This window comes from Xenopus tropicalis, chromosome 7 (assembly GCF_000004195.4).
Source record: "Xenopus tropicalis strain Nigerian chromosome 7, UCB_Xtro_10.0, whole genome shotgun sequence".
NCBI classification, from domain to species: domain Eukaryota; kingdom Metazoa; phylum Chordata; class Amphibia; order Anura; family Pipidae; genus Xenopus; species Xenopus tropicalis.
In genome coordinates, this window is record NC_030683.2 from 41,106,152 (window position 1) to 41,124,294 (window position 18,143).

An 18,143-nucleotide genomic window follows, 5' to 3' on the forward strand; every position below is an offset into this window, starting at 1 on the left:
AAAAAGGGCTACCTCCACTTCTGTGAATTCCCCCCTAGAGTTTTCTGGTGGAGTTTTTCCCCTATAATATGGCAAGATAGCATCCAGCGTATTCCGAGTTGTTAGGCACCCCATGTTAAGCTGCTTATCTCCATCCCCACTACCCTTCAAAAAATGTACTTGCCCAATGTAATAGGTGCAACCATGCACCTATTGAAGAGAAACACATGAGCAGTATAGAAATTGGTGATTAACTATTCTTGGCTGGTCAATTTTTTAAACAAGAGGAACCTCAGCTAGGGGAAGGACGTAAGCAACTAGAATTAATGAGATTTGCCTAACAGCTTGGCTTTTTTACTTCAGGTGTATTATGTTATTGCTTCATGGGTGCAGTACAGCAAAGTATTCTAGAATGAAATACTATTTATTTAAGCAGTGAAACAACGTTGTTTGGTCTTAAAGTACAATGAATAATTAGTATCTAGATAATCTCTTGCACGAGTGTGTATGTATGTATGTATACGCATGTATTTAGGTTTATTACAGTAATGGTACACAAGAAGCATTTTGTATTTCTTTGTGAATGGGAAAATCCTTTCTTGTGTGGTGTGTATATGTGTTATAGAGCAAAGAACATCTATACATCACTAGTCAGGACAGCATTCACTTTGAGTGGGGGCAAATTTCTAGGTTTTATTTCCATCGCACAGAGCATCAAATCATCCTGTGTTCCATTAACATTCATATAACTAAGGGTAATGACACATCAGGGGCACAGCTCCCCCTACTAAGATTTTTTTTCGTGGGCATCTTTCCTCACAGGTCTCCTGTGGTTTGTTGGTCTGGTACCTCTTAAGCAGGGATCCCGAACCTTTTTCACTTGAGCCACACTCGGAAAAAGTGTTGGTGATCCACACAAGCATGAAATATGTTATTTGGGGATGCTAAACCAGAAATTTTAAAATGGGCACCTACTTTGAGGTCATGGGGGCAACGTCAAAGGGGGTGGTGACCAACATGTTGCTCACAAGCCACTGATTGGGGATTGCTGCACTGAAGTTACACTGCTGGCTGTTCATTTAATCCAGGTACTGTGTTTAGCTGTTGATATGTTGTTTTAAGGTATTTATGCTGCTTCAACCCAGCTGTTAGCACAGCACTGCTGAACAATTGAAAACTATATTTTAATTGTCACCCTCCTTTATCCATATTTAAACAGAAAATTTAGTGAAGTGATACAGAAGTGATAGAGAAAATTGGTATTCGCCCAATGTGAGAAAGTAGCACAGCAGGATAGACAGCAAATCTGCATTGTTTTCCATTTCCATTTACTTCAGTATCAGTTCCAGATTAGATTCATTCAGAGACGACCAGTCAGGAAAAGCTTTTCACTAGCAAGCCTAGACCTTCTGTTTGTATCTTTTTTGGAAACTCATTTCTGTGTGATTTATTCTCTTGGAATCAATAGACTTCTTCAATTTCCATATTAATAGAAGATAAAAGATATCCGAGACAGCACAGCTTTCATCTGCAGTGCATTTTGTGGAGGGAGAAGACAGTCAGAATCAGGAAAAAAATGCAAGTAGCTGTAAAGAGCTCTGCTCTTAAAAATTATTTTAAGTAAATATTAAGATGTAAAAGTATAGATATTCTTGTTGAATAGTCGTAGCTGGGTAGCTATTGTTCTGATTTTCCTCCAGTACCTTAGTTATACCGTTTAAACCCTCCTTACAATCTCACAAAAAAATTAATCATAAGAGATAGCATTAGAAATACTTATAGCTGAATTTCTGATTCTATGATCACTGAAATTTTTCTGAGCAGGCATACATTTAGAAATGTAGGAATATTTACTAATTGAATAGTAAGGTGGCTATAGGGCCTTCAAGTCTGACTAATATTCCTCCAGTTCATGTAGTAGTTGAAATATAACATCATTAGTGATTGAACTCCTATGCAGAATAGCTTGAAGTCCTATAGTATAACCAATGTTTTATATTTGCTGCAAATAAATCAACTCTACTATGATTCTCCCTTAAGGTTGTGCTTTGTGTCTTAAATACAATATCCGATCACAGGCAACCTTCATCACTAAGTGCTGCAGATCTACAAACAGTAAATCTTAACTATGTAAGGGACTTAATGACCTCAGAGGCAATAAGACACATGAAATATTTGTATCAGATAAAAATATCAACCTTTATTGTCCAATTCGGCCAGCAAAGTTTAAAAACCCTAACCCTTAAAAACAGTAATTAACAAATGCCACTCCCAGAGAGACCCCTTACTTCCACATTAACAGATGAAATATTATAATCCCATATACAATTAGTGGTGAGCTTGCAGCTCGATTAAACTATAATTCTCAAATCAACCTCAAATTACATTTGGGCTATAAGAAGTCCACATTGAGTATATTGGGATATTAGGCTATGTACTTGTTAAATGTGTAGGTACGTTCCAGTGTTCAATGGATATGATCCAGCACACCGTACTTCCAGGTGTAGCATCTTTTGTATCATAAAGCGATCTTGATTAAAAGTTCACAGTCATTAGAAAATAGATAGATATTCACTTCTTATATGGAAAAGTCATTTAGACATGTATGAACACATAATACTTATCTACCACATCGATAAATGCAGAAAAGCGCGTTCAGTAATTATATCAATGGTCCAACCAGGATCCAGTAGCCGAGATATCATGCCCAGTTTGGCTCTGAACTTCCCCACCACCTTGTGCCGTGTGTTACCACCTCAACGATTGTTTCGCCATTTGATGGCTTTCTCAAGAGGTTGCCCCTTCTTTTCTTTATCACACTGTGAATCAACTAGGGATGCACCGAACCCAGTTTTTTGGGTTCGGCCGAACCCCTGAACCCACCCCGATGAATTCTGCTGAATGCCGAACCGTATTAGCATATGCTAATTGGGATCTGAAAGGGTTGAAAATTGCCCCGCGCACAATGCGCCACAAAATTTTTTTTTCCTACTACGATGTAAGCCTTCCGAGTGCTAATTACCATATGCAAATTTATGCTAATTAGGATTCGGTTTCACCCGAATCCTGGAAAAAAAAAAGCTGGATTAGGCCCAAATCCCGAACCGAGTCCGGGATTCAGTGCATCCCTAGAATCAACAGATTGAATATTTGGGTTTTTTAAAAACCTTTGTAACAGTTAATAGGGTGGTCCCCCAAATACTCAGCGCTTCTTGGTGGAGTTCTTTGAAACCAAATCTTCAGTATTGTAGAAACTGTGTGATCGTGTGCTGCCTCCTCATAAGAACAACCCTCCCTTTTTAGATGGGTCTCAGATGTGTGTAATCGTCTTGATGGAAGCGCATGGAATTAGAGAAAAACAAAAGCAAAACTAGTGCAATATGTACAAAACTTTCTTTGTGACTAAAACGCTAAAAGATTTTTAGCGTTCTAATTTGGTGCAAAATGTGCAAATATATTAAGTGAATCCACCAATCAAAAGTGCTTATATATCAGCCCAATGCAGTGTATCACACCCACACGATGTGTCCAAAGTAAATGCTCACCAGATTTGATTAAAATAAGAGCATGTAGAGAAGTCAATTCGGCTATTGATTGCAGTGCATCCTTAGTCCTCAGAGTATATGGAATGAAGAGGAATCGAAAATAGTATAAAATCGTTTAATATATAAAATAAAGCCCCTGCAGGGGCTTTATTTTATATATTAAACGACTTTTTAAAAACCTTGTTGGCCAAATTGGAAATTGAAGGTTGATATTTTTTATCTGATACAAATATTTAATTTGTCATTAAGTCCCTTACATATTCAAGATTTACTGTTTAGATTAATCTGGAATATCCCCATGTGGCAATATACATCTACTTATCTCTAAGTCACCTAGCTTGTGAGACTATTTTTTGGTGCAAATAAGAGCTACAAACAGCAGCACAATCCTGTCAGATGAGCAACTTGAGGGATGATGGGAGCTGTATTTCTAATACATCTGGAGCCCTGTTGAAGCGTTAGTCTCCATTTGTCCTCATTCACTTTTGTTCCAAACCGGCAACATTTTCTAAAGACAACTAATAAGTACAATTCTACGTATTTTCTCTAGAGACAACCCATTCTTAACTCAACTCTATGGATTGGTGCAATGTTCTGCAGCTAGGAACTAAAGGAAATAAAACAGGTAAATGGCACACAAAACACTCTGCCTGTCACCGGTTACGGCAGGCACATTCCGACCCACGGTGACAGGCAGTAGTGACAGGCAGTTTCCATTCATCTTAATGAGAAGCTGTTCTGTGTGGTATGGAGCATTTCTCCACTGGCAGAAGAGGAACATTTCCTGTGCCATTGGCCTAATGTACTACTAAAATGTTATAATTATGAAATCACCTTTTCAATAACAAGCAGATGTGTCTTTTCCTGGTACACATAACTAATTTTCTTTATTTAGCACTGTTGATATCAGACACTTTTGGGTGAATATTTGTTTTTGTCCGTAATTAAATTGTTTTTCCTGTAACTATTGGGGACAGTGACAGTATTTTTTTTTGCTTGTTTTTTAATTCTTTAATGCTTTTTTTTTTTTTAAAGAGTTTTATACACTGTGAATAAAAAACATGTTTTTATGTGTTTGCAAATTAAAAGTTAAATAATAATTAGTTGATCCTTTGCTATCAATCAGCCCCTGGGGCTGATTATCCTAGGCTTAAGACAGCACAGAGACGCAATATACAAGTCTAAACCCACTGGGTATTTGGAAACTGCATAGTGCTCTCTTTAGGCCTCATTTATACAAGGCATTTCATGTATCGTTTTTGTAGTTTTCATTAAATTATAAATACTTGTCATAAATTAATTGGAATCCATGTTTAAGCAAGAGTGCTTACAGTAGTGACTTAGGCTGGATTGCATTTACACTGCTAGTGTATTTAGCCCAGTTAAAACGATTTACATTCATTTGTGATTAGTCTGGCAGCAAAATGCATACTAATGATTATGCTTATAATTTCTGTCTGTAATGCTATTACATCTTATTTTCTTTCAAAGGCGATTGTTTCACTTTCCATCAGTTTGTTTTATGGAACTTGTACAATTCTATTTTTTTTCACAGTCTTTTCTTGTGTATTAGAATATCTGTTTAAAAGTGGATGATAGCAATATGTTTTGTGCTAAGGCAATTGTCTGAGTTTTACCTTATTCATTCTGCCAACAGAGTCTATCTCAGGAAGTTGATCCCTATGGAGCTGTGCTTACATAGATACAATGATTAATGCAAGAAATCGCTCTAAATTCTCTTTTATTGTAGTTGCAAAACATTATGTACCTGTGTGGGGACAGTTCTGTAGCCAGCCGTTCTTTGTATAGTATTGTTTGTATTTTCAACAAATATTATATAATATATATGGCCAAAATAGGATGATTACAGTAAACAAGGTGATATTTTAGAAAACTAGCATTTGTTTTAAAGTAAAAAATGGTCAAGGGGAATAAATAGGGATCATTTACGTCTGCTACAGCAGTTCCGTTTGAACAAATTTCCCCACTGTCAGGTGTACGTAAAACCACATTCAGTTATGGTTCTTGCATCAAAATGCACTATTTGTACTTTGGTATAGTTGCACTCAGCACTGCTCAGTTCTTCTTTTCTCCCGTTCTGAATTGAGCGCAGTAGTACCTATTGATGCAGAGGAATCCTCCTGACCAGGCGGTAGGGTAGCTCCAGGGTTTCAGTGACATGAGTCAATCGGTGATGGTCCTGGAGCTGTTGCCCCCTCTGTTCCACTCTGCACTGACAACTTAAGTCTTGGAGCAGGTCCAGAAGGGGCAGCATCACTAGTACAGAGAACGCTATTGCACACTGCACTAGCAGAGCCGAATTTTCATTTTAAAAAACTAAAATTTGGCTCTTAAAGTTACCAGAGGCAGCTTATTGATATCTGGACACAATTGTGTCAGATTTACGGTGAAGTGCAAGTGCTATTACATTCATTTTGATGCATCTGCCACAACTGTATGAGGGGTAAAGCCCCCTTGCAAGTACAACAATGCTGACAACATGAAAAAAAACTGCATTGTGGAGGAAAAAACATGGAGACTGTGCTTAAGGGCTCTGGCACACGGGGAGATTAGTCGCCCGCGGCAAAACTCCCTGTTCGCGGGCGACTAATCTCCCCGAATTGCCTTCCCCCTGCCATCCCACCGGCGAACATGTAAGTCGCCGGCGGGATGGCAGACGCGGCGGGGCGATTTCGGGAAATCGCCGAAAAAGACTCGCAAGTCTTTTTCGGCGATTTGCGCGAAATCGCGCCGCCGCGTCTGCCATCCTGCCGGCTGCACTTGCAGACGTAAATGAGCCCTAATGTGTTTTGCACACACATGTAATGTATTACAATTGTGCAATACCCATCACCACACCAAGGCCCTATATAACCCTGTGGCTCAGTGTATTCCTCCCTGTGGTCTCTGATACTCTCCTGCACAAAGTGTACTATCTAGTTAGGGAGAAATAAATAGACAGCTTCATTCTCTTTGTTGTGTCCATGACTTTAGTGCCCTTCTATTTGCTGATGAGCTTTGTGCCACTTATCTCCAGATACTGCACAGCAATGGCCCTTTGCCATATTCCTGTCTTTCTCAGACATTACTTTGTGTTTGATTTAATTAGAACAGCAGATCCTCAAAGCTGTGATGTGTGAGTTGTTGGAAAAGCCTTTGTGCTAATAATCTCTGTGAAGGGCAGAAAATGAACAGCAAGTCATCAACTTTAAAATACTGTAGTATAAATTGATACAAAAGCTTAGGGCTGTCTGTGCTGGTTTCCTCTGCTTATCTTAAGGAAGGGGATATACAGGTATGGTTTCCACTATGCAGAAAACCATTATCAAACAGCTCAGACTTACAGGAAGGCCATCTCCCATAGACTTAATTTTAATAAAATAATTACAATTTTTTTAACAATGATTTCCCTTTTTTTCCCTAATAGTTAAACAGAACCTTTACTTGATCCCAGCTAAGATACAATTAATCCTTATTGGAGGCAAAACAATCCTGTTTGGTTTAATTTTTGTTTAGATGATTTATTAATAGACTTGATAATGGAGATTCAAATTACAGATAGACCCCTTATCCAGAAAACCCCAGGTTCTGAACATTCTGGATAACAGGTCCCATACCTGTATTAGCTAACTGTTGGTCACTTCACCTCTTAAAATCTTACAAAGGTAACAGAGAATATATGATCCAACAATAAGATAGTTGTGCATTGCTTTGTAGTTAGGGACAAAAGTAGTCAATATTGGGCAAATATATAGTCATATGGTGTAAAAACATGTACTCACCATGATGTTTTTGAAGTTTGTGCCACACCCTGCCATCAGTGAGGGACAGATGCAACGAGAGACACAATCTGCAGATTCTGGCAAATGCCAGATAGGTGTATGATGCCAAACATTGTCATTGTTGGGAACTCTGTGTAATTAAAATGCCAGGGTGTATTTTGAATGCCATTCTGGAGAGCATATATGTGTCCCCTCTCCCATCCCTTAACCATCACATCTTAAATTACCAGCAGGTACAGGCTACCAAGGAGCTCTGAGCAGGGCTATTTTAGCTGGCTACAAGTAGCTCTGGGTGTCATAGCCCTTAGTGCTTTGGTACAGCCTTTTGGAAGACTCTTAATTCCTCCCACATATTTAAGCAGTGCAAAAACTATGTCATTTGCTCAACAATCAAAATAGGCACAAAATAAAACTTTAAAAGTTTGCCCGATCTTCCTAATTGAGACCAGTTCCTTTATGAGTAGTTTGAAATTATCTTGTAAAAATTTTTTTTACACTGTACATGTTTTTTTCTGTGTATAATATAGAGGTATTGTATGACAGTACTTTTGTAAGGCACATGTGGTGCTACGTATGGTATGTGGTGTTTCTGATCACACAGAACTTAGTGTAATCAGGTTTCTATTGATATTTACATAAATTAAGTGAGTGTTTTCTCTCCTTTTGTGCACTTCCTTTCATTTAATTTTTTTTTCCACATAAAGTAAACATATACCCATGTTTATAACTTATTTCACACTAAGCAAGAGAACTGAGGAAGAAAGAATATTTTGTCATCTTCTCTCTTCTTTTCGCCAGGGTACAGGCATATGTGTGCCCATTAGAATGAAAGAGACTTTTCGTTTCTATCTTCTGCTTTTACTCTACTGTACATGTACCTGCCCGAACCGTAACGAAAAGAAGATGGAAGACTCTGAAGTCGATGGCGACAGGGATCTTCTGCAGAAATATCCTGGGCCGATGCAGTTTTTGCAAAACAGTAGCACCGGCGCAGGGTATCAGCTTAGCGATCTTAATCATTGGGGGTGCCTAACATTTTGGCACCCCCAATGTTTTAAACTTTCCCTTTCCTTTAAGAGTACCCACCTGGCCCCTGGGCTTGTGCATGTTTTTCTGTATGGGCTGAAGATTTTGTAGCAGTACTTTAGGTGCATTCCTGGAAAGAAATAAAGGTAAAAGCGTAGAAAACATGATCTTTGAGGTCACTCATTCCTGTGTTTCTGCCAGTGACCTTCAAAGGGATTATCTTTGATACAATATTGCTATCACTAAGCCTTTGTTTGATGGTGGAAAAACGGGAACATGCTTGAATAGCATGTGTACACCATATGGATTATTCATTCTTGGCTTTTTTTATCGTAATTAATGAAATGAGCAGGCCAGATAACAGAAACAGATGTTTGTTTGAGACTTATGTCGATTAGAAGTGATAGCTTAAAATGATCACATTATATGTCACTTCATTGTGCTAATTGTTAGCTTTATAACCTTCAAAGAAATAATTGAGACTTCATGTGACAAAGCTATTAACATTCTCTTCCTTAGGATGGGAATGTGTTATTTGTGATAAATTTGTGTCTTAAACACTGGCTTTTTCAAAGGCTACCAAACCTTTATTTTACTTTTACCTCTTTATTTGTTTAAAGGTGGCAACACAAAAAGTACAAGCTAGAAATCCATCTATTTCTCGAGTGCATACATTGGCTATAGCACACAGATGATGAGATTAACCAATACAAACCAATACAAAAATTATTATTATGTGCACCAAACTAGGGAACTGAGTTCTTTGTTGCAGAAGTTGTGACCACACGCCAGTGGTCACATTGCTCAATCAGAAATGGACCTAATTGTATAATTTCTATGGCCCATTATATGCGAATATTAAGAATTTCCTTGGTTTTTGTAAAAACAGTTTTTATGCCTTCTTATTCACTATATGCTAGTTTTTAGCCATACTCATTACTTAGCGAGGTGCAGTTTATTCCATTTTGTTTTGCTTACATATGGACGTATTTCTGTATTTTACCAGCTGCCCATTATAGTGACCTTTGTCTTAATTTTAGACTATTTATTGGTATTGGAATTTATAGCAAGAGGCAAAAAGTGGAAAAAAATGATACCAATGACCTGAAACTAATTGTAACAAATATAGCTATGAGAGGTTATTATTTTTTAATGAATTAATATCCTTAGTATGATAATAAATTAACATTTATGCATTTGTCAGTTTTGCCTTCTTTAATGCAGTACCATTTGTTTGTCTTATATAGGATCGTGGGGTAGAAAGTAGCATTTTCCAAAATCCAGCAAAGCTTCACTTGACCATTGGGACAATGGTGCTACTGAGTGAGAAGGAGGTGATGCAGGCAAATGAAATACTTCAAAAATGCAAGGAGGAATTTCTGGAGTGAGTGGCACTACACATGCTTGAAATATTTAGAAAGGGAGTTGTTTGTCATTTTATTATATTTGGACACCAATGATAATAGTATTTCTGCTTTAATGTAGAGTTATATACAGTGGTGTGAAAAACTATTTGCCCCCTTCCTGATTTCTTATTCTTTTGCATGTTTGTCACACAAAATGTTTCTGATCATCAAACACATTTAACTATTAGTCAAAGATAACACAAGTAAACACAAAATGCAGTTTTTAAATGAGGGTTTTTATTATTTAGGGAGAAAAAAAATCCAAACCTACATGGCCCTGTGTGAAAAAGTAATTGCCCCCTGAACCTAATAACTGGTTGGGCCACCCTTAGCAGCAATAACTGCAATCAAGCGTTTGCGATAACTTGCAACGAGTCTTTTACAGCGCTCTGGAGGAATTTTGGCTCACTCATCTTTGCAGAAATGTTGTAATTCAGCTTTATTTGAGGGTTTTCTAGCATGAACCGCCTTTTTAAGGTCATGCCACAACATCTCAATAGGATTCAGGTCAGGACTTTGACTAGGCCACTCCAAAGTCTTCATTTTGTTTTTCTTCAGCCGTTCAGAGGTGGATTTGCTGGTGTGTTTTGGGTCATTGTCCTGCTGCAGCACCCAAGATCGCTTCAGCTTGAGTTGACGAACAGATGGCCGGACATTCTCCTTCAGGATTTTTAGGTAGACAGTAGAATTCATGGTTCCATCTATCACAGCAAGCCTTCCAGGTCCTGAAGCAGCAAAACAACCCCAGACCATCACACTACCGCCACCATATTTTACTGTTGGTATGATGTTCTTTTTCTGAAATGCTGTGTTACTTTTACGCCAGATGTAACGGGACACGCACCTTCCAAAAAGTTCAACTTTTGTCTCGTCGGTCCACAAGGTATTTTCCCAAAAGTCTTGGCAATCATTGAGATGTTTTTTAGCAAAATTGAGACGAGCCATAATGTTCTTTTTGCTTAAAAGTGGTTTGCGCCGTTTTTGCCCAGTCTCTTTCTTATGGTGGAGTCGTGAACACTGACCTTAATTGAGGCAAGTGAGGCCTGCAGTTCTTTAGATGTTGTCCTGGGGTCTTTTGTGGCCTCTCGGATGAGTTGTCTCTGCGCTCTTGGGGTAATTTTGGTCGGTCGGCCGGCCACTCCTGTTCACCACTGTTCCATGTTTTTGCCATTTGTGGATAATGGCTCTCACTGTGGTTCGTTGGAGTCCCAAAGCTTTAGAAATGGCTTTATAACCTTTACCAGACTGATAAATCTCAATTACTTTTGTTCTCATTTGTTCCTGCATTTCTTTGGATCTTGGCATGATGTCTAGCTTTTGAGGTGCTTTTGGTCTACTTCTCTGTGTCAGGTAGCTCCTATTTAAGTGATTTCTTGATTGAAACAGGTGTGGCAGCAATCAGGCCTGGGGGTGACTACAGAAATTGAACTCAGGTGTGATAAACCACAGTTAAGTTATTTTTTTAACAAGGGGGGCAATCACTTTTCACACAGGGCCATGTAGATTTGGAGTTTTTTTTCTCCCTTAATAACGTAAACCTTCATTTAAAAACTGCATTTTGTTTTCAATTATGTTATCTTTGACTAATAGTTAATGGTTTTTGATGAGCAGAAACATTTAAGTGTGACAAACATGCAAAAGAATAAGAAATCAGGAAGGGGGCAAATAGTTTTTCACACCACTGTAGATCTAGGTGTTCCTTATGTATGGGGTCATGTAGGCCTTACACATCTATCCTGAAATTCAGCAATTGTTTACAGTTCCCAAACGAATTATTATTATTGCATGCTCTAGGCCCATAATATGCAAAAGAATGTTTTAATTTGATTAGTATAGTTTGTATTCGATTTACTTAACCAGTAACATATAAAGGTAAGGTATTCATGTTTTGCTCTTAAATATATTAACATAATTATCTTTTATCAATTCTGTTCAGCAAAATAACAGGTGGGAAATCCCTCCAGCTGCAAGTTGTAGGAATAGAGTACATGAATGATGATCCAGCAATGGTTGATGTTCTGTATGCAAAGGTCGAGATGAAGGATGGATCAGAAAGGTGAGAAGTTATTGATGAGTTATGGTAATAAGCCCCACCATGGACTTATGCCCCCTGCCCTCTGGACACAGACAGAAAAAAATTCCTAGTAATTAAGCCACTGGGAATGTAGGGAGGCACAGAATTCTTGTGCTCACATATGGTGCAAGTTTTTATCAAATTTGAATATGAAAAATAGGTTTTGGATTCTGTTAGTTATTTTATGGAGGAGAAAAATACAGAAAATATGGATTTTGTGCATTCTAAGTAATAAGAACCATGTAACCAACAATCTGCTGAGTAGCAGAAGAAAAAGTTTCCCTGCCACATCCCTCAACAGTGCATGTTTTCAGAATATCTTTAAGGGGAACCGGTAACATCACTCATTTGCGCACATGGGTCTCTCATAGTGACTACTGTTTTTATTTAATAAAGGAGGTTTAGAAATGATCTTTATAGTTACTTGGTGATAGTATGCAGTGTTGCACAGTAAGACAACATAAATGGATATGAGGCATATCTTATCTACTCAACTCACATCTGATCAGCTCTGTGATTCAGGAGATTATATCTTAAAATTGATACATTGTTTCAAGCGTCCATCATTATCAGTTAGGGCTGTGACACATACAGTATGAACTTTGTTTTTATTGCCAATTAAGCTTGTATGTATCAATATCCATACCTGCTGAAATACCAAAAATTATATTTTTGGCCCGAAATCCTGCTCCTCACAATACCATTCTGAGGTCTGGCTAGGCTTCGCCACATTTATGCTCCACAATTCTGGACTGTCTCAGGATCATCCGAACAGCTTGAAAGAGTTACATTTATATGTAATGATCCCTTTGATTAAAAAAACAGATCAATCCTATGTTTACAATATTGCATGCAGTGTATACTGCATAGTGCAAAGTTGTACTTCCTAAAGGACTGAGGTATAATTTATCACCCCCTTACTAAGCCTTCCTAGAAAGCATGCTATCACTAACAACTAAGCTGTAAACAACATGATTAAATATTAGCAGTATTAGGAAGATAAGGGTCACATTGAGGATAAAATGCTGCTCTCACATTGTAATGATTAAAATTTTAATTACAGTTTAATTATAATTAATTTGGTGTGATATTACAATTTGCATCTTCAGTGAAGGCCTCAATAAATGCATTTAACCATACCCATTTCTGTTATCAGGCACTCGTCTTTCTGGAGGCAAAATTTTATACATTTTCTTCGCCACTTTCTGTATTAGAAATATTAGTTGGTCTTATTGTATGAATTCAAGTGTACAACTACAAAATGCCACTTGTGCTTCTTGTAACAGTGCTAATGTGGTATGGCAATTATGTAATTACATTTCTTTTCTCTGTCTTTTCCTCTTTCATTTCTGGTTATATTAAAGAGCAATGATGTAGAACCAGACGGACTGTGGAAACACGTTGACATTCTTGTGTACTTAAAGATCCTGAGCGTGTGCTGATTTTTCTAACTCAGCAAGTAGTATATTAGCTCAATCTGGTGGGATTAGAAAATAACTGGCAGTATGTCATCATAATGTAGCCATGTCCATATTTGCTAATATTTCAGTGTCAGTTTGGCAGGAATGTATATTCTGGGACATTAAAAATGTCACTTTCAGACATTTCTAGAATTTCTATGTCTAGAGTAACAAATATATAGTGAATAATGTACCCCCTATTGTTAAATATAAGGATATAAGTCACCAAGGAGTTCCAAGATCATATTAAAGCACTTTTATACAGGTCATAGAACTCCAAGGTGACTTCTAATATTCTCATATTTTAAAGCAGGGGGTACAGTATTTTACATAGTTACATAGTTACATAGGGTTGAAAAAAGACCAGTGTCCATCAAGTTCAACCCATCCAAGTAAACCCAGCACACCCAACCCACACCTACCAATCTATACACTCACATACATAAACTATAAATACAACCACTAGTACTAACTGTAGATATTAGTATCACAATAGCCTTGGATATTCTGATTGATCAAGAACTCATCCAGGCCCCTCTTATAGGCATTAACAGAATCTGCCATTACCACATCACTAGGAAGGGCATTACACAACCTCACTGCCCTCACCGTGAAAAACCACCTACGCTGCTTCAAATGGAAGCTCCTTTCCTCTAATCTAAAGGGGTGGCCTCTGGTGCGTTGATTGTTTTTATGGGAAAAAAGAACATCCCCCAACTGCCTATAATCCCCTCTAATGTACTTGTACAGAGTAATCATGTCCCCTCGCAAGCGCCTCTTTTCCAGAGAAAACAACCCCAACCTCGACAGTCTCACCTCATAGCTTAAATCTTCCATCCCCTTAACCAGTTTAGTTGCACGTCTTTGCACTTTCTCCAGCTCATTAATATCCTTCTTAAGGACTGGAGCCCAAAACTGCACTGCATACTCAAGGTGAGGCCTTACCAGGGACCCATAAAGGGGCAAAATTATGTTCTCATCCCTTGAGTCAATGCCCTTTTTTTATACAAGACAGCACTTTATTTGCTTTAGTAGCCATAGAATGACACTGCCTGGCATTAGACAACTTGTTATCAACAAAAACCCCTAGATCCTTCTCCATTAAAGAAACCCCCAACACACTACCATTCAGTAGATAGTTTGCGTTTATATTATTTCTACCAAAGTCCATAACTTTGCACTTATCAACATTGAACCTCATTTTCCAGTTTGCTGCCCAGTTATCTAATTTTGTCAAATCGCTCTGCAAAGCGGCAGCATCCTGCATGGAACTTATAGTTTTGCACAATTTAGTGTCATCAGCAAAAATAGAAACAGTACTGTCTATGCCCACCTCCAGGTCATTAATAAACAAGTTAAAAAGCAAAGGCCCAAGGACTGACCCCTGCGGTACTCCACTAACCACACTGGTCCAATTAGAAAATGTTCCATTTACAACCACTCTTTGTACTCTATCCTTCAGCCAGTTCTCTATCCAATTACAAATATTATGTTCTAGGCCAATATTCCTTAATTTGATCATTAACCTTCTGTGAGGTACTGTATCAAACGCTTTAGCAAAGTCCAAGTAGATGACATCAACTGCCATTCCAGCATCAAGGTTCCTGCTCACCTCCTCATAAAAGGCGACTAAATTAGTCTGGCAAGATCTGTTACGCATAAAACCATGCTGGCACAAACTAATAGTATTGTGAACTGCAATGTATTCAAGTACCCTATCCCTTATTACCCCTTCCAAAAGTTTTCTTCTACTGATGTCAGACTAACAGGCCTATAGTTTTCAGGCTGAGAACGGGATCCCTTTTTAAATAACGGCACCACATTAGCAATCCGCCAGTCTCTTGGCACCATGCCAGACCTCAATGAATCCTGAAAAATTAAGTGAAGAGGTTTGGCAATCACAGCGCTCAGCTCATATAATACCCTGGGATGAATCCCATCCGGCCCTGGACCTTTGTTTACCTTTACATGTTCAAGTCTCTTTTGAATTTCCTCCCGAGTGACCCATGCGCCAGTAGCTAAATTACTAGAACTGGGCATATTACAAGGGAAGCCTTCATTATCTGGCTCAGATGTATAGACAGATGAAAAATAAGAGTTCAAAATTTCAGCTTTTTCCCCGTTCTCATCAACCAACTTACCCCCCCGTGATAATAAAGTTCCCACCCCTTCTTGCTTCATTTTTTTACTATTCACATAATTAAAAAATAATTTAGGATTCTTTTTACTCCTAGCAGCAATATCCCTTTCCATTTCTATTTTAGCTTGCTTGATAGCTTTTTTGCATGCTTTATTTGCTTCCTTGTACCTGATGAAAGTTTCTGCTGTCCCAGCTAACTTGAATGCCCTAAAAGCACGTTTTTTCTTACCAACCTCTACAATAACACTTTTATTCAGCCATAAAGGTTTTGCTTTGCGATGCCTCTCCTTGCTTACAAGGGTTGTGTATACCTACAAAGCAATGTTTTAAAGATGTTCCATTTTCCTTCTGTGTCTAACCCCATGAAAAGCCTTTCCCAGTTGACGCATTGCAGAGATGCCCTTATACTGGCAAAGTCTGCACATCTAAAATTAAGCGTATTAGTTACTCCCTTATAGCGCTGTCTCTGCAGCATTATCTCAAAGGAGACCATGTTGTGATCACTGTTCCCCAAATGCTCACCCACACAAATGTTAGAGATGAGTTCATTATTATTATTTATTTATAATAATTTATTTATTATAATACACAAGTTTCAGTGAGTCATGTTACTTAATGATGTTATCAGGATGTTACATGGCTCACTGAAACTTGGCTGTTATAAGAAATAATGTACCCACTACTGTGAAATAACAAAATAACCTTAAATTTCCATGCCCTGCAAAAAAGTACTCTGCCATAGACTTTATTTGTATATTGTGATAGAATTCCTCCGTGACTTTCGGCATCCTAATAGTTTATGACAGGGGTCAGATTTTTTTTCCTTTAGATTTCACTAGTTATTATCATTATATTGTGTGTACTCTGGTACGTTATCAAAATAAATAGGGTTACAATAATTTCACAATATCGACAGGCTTTCATGCGTATAAATTAAAGTTGAAATATGGATCCATATTCAGTATACAAGCATGTAACTACAATATGCACTGGCAAGAGTACCCGTTATAAAGGTAAAACTGTTGCCGTAATAAAAATGACATCCCTGTGACAAGTCAATAGTGCCATAGAGTCCTTATCACATAACATTATTATAAATGCATCTATAAAACCATAGAAAAACATTTCTGACCTATTTGTGACGTGCAGCCACTGGATGCAAGCTAGAATCTGATACTGAACAGTCTGTAATTTTGTAATGGTTCATATTGGATTTAAAAGTTGTCCAAAATGCATTGCTGAAATTACATAGCATGTAGCCTAAAAAACAGATTAAAACTTATTTCATTGAGACATAGACCCCCAAAGAAGTTTATTGCACTGAATGTCAAGGAAACCGCTGTAATGATGGCTTCCTTCTCAATCGGCATTCCTCTATAAACAAAACCTTTGCTGTAAATAACCCTTTAGATTAAGATGGTGAATAACATGCATGGATGCTTTCGCTTCACCACTTGACCCTTATAAAGCTATATAGGTACATAATTCAGAAGGATGTCATTGTTTAATTGATTGTATGATGTTTTGGGAACATCATGAATAATCTATAATCATTTTATGGTTACTTTTTTTGTTGGATGCTTCTTCATAGCAAGTATATATTGCTCACTGGACTAATTATGAGGGTCCCTAATGAAAAGAGCAGCTGTCATGAAGCCTGTTTATTTTTTTATGTCCAAATTCTGAATTTGAAAAAGCTATTGTCCATCATTTTAAGATCAGTGCAAGTTACTACTGCAGTATTTGGGCAGTTACTGTGGTTACACTCGGGCTCAGCTAGCTCTAATGACCTTTTACATATTAGAAATAATAGAATTGTTCTGCAATTTCATATACATTTTTGAGCCTCAAAAAGTAACCGTAAAGGAACTGTTAAAGTAACACACTTTTAAAAAGTTTTTTTAAGGAAAATAACACTAACATTTTTGTAAGTAAAAAAGCTATTCTACCCTGCACCAATAACTGCCCTATCCTGCAAACCCCTTAGTATTTTAAATTTTAGAAAATATTTTAGAAAATACCTGCTAAAACTTGGCTTCCTGTCAATTGAACTACGGCGATACGGCGAAGAAAGGAGCTCATCCACTATGCGACGATTGATTGATCGAGCCTAGCCTTCCTTCTGTATAGGAAGGAGTCAGGCTAGGCTCCATCAATCGATCGTCGCATAGTGGATGCAGCTCCTTCCTTTGCCATATCGCCATAGTTCAATTGACAGGAAGCCAAGTTGTAGCAGGTATTTTCTATTAAAGCATTGATAGGTTTGCAGGATAGGGCAGTTATTGCAGGGTAGAATAGCTTTTTTACTTTAAAAAATTTAGTGTTACTTTTCCTTTAATGGAAGGGAAGATAATGCAGTGTTGCCCTGCGCTGGTAAAACTGGTGTGTATGCTTTAGAAACACTACTAAAGTAGAAGGAGAAAAGGCTCAGGCTACAAAGCAGATAAGCTTTGTAGAATATAATAGTGTTATCTGTTATCCACTATTTAACCTGTGCCATTTAGCCCAGTTTAATTGCCTCCATTGCTACACAGCAGCTTGTTTATATAAACTATAGTAATGTTTCTGAAACACACAGATCAGTTTTACTGGTGCAGAATAACACTCCATTATATTTTCATTTGTTTAAAACACTTTAATTTTTTTGGTGTTACTGTTCATTTAATTAGATCTGCCAATGGCTAAAGATACAATAAACCTACACTGCATAACATAAAAAATATGGCATCTT

General features: G+C 37.7%; 1 protein-coding gene across 2 annotated transcripts in view; it reads left to right on the top strand.

Annotated features, from left to right (window-relative positions):
- The window catches only part of ascc1 (activating signal cointegrator 1 complex subunit 1), a 119,769-nt gene that overhangs the window by 42,202 nt on the left and 59,424 nt on the right, over positions 1-18,143 (top strand). For both annotated transcript variants that reach the window (XR_004223448.1, NM_001102901.1), the window contains exons 6-7: positions 9,580-9,716; positions 11,675-11,794. Coding sequence is in view for 1 of the 2 variants with exons in the window: in NM_001102901.1 (NP_001096371.1) it covers positions 9,580-9,716; positions 11,675-11,794 (257 nt within the window). In the remaining variant the exon portion in view is untranslated. The remainder of the gene's footprint in view (positions 1-9,579; positions 9,717-11,674; positions 11,795-18,143) is intronic.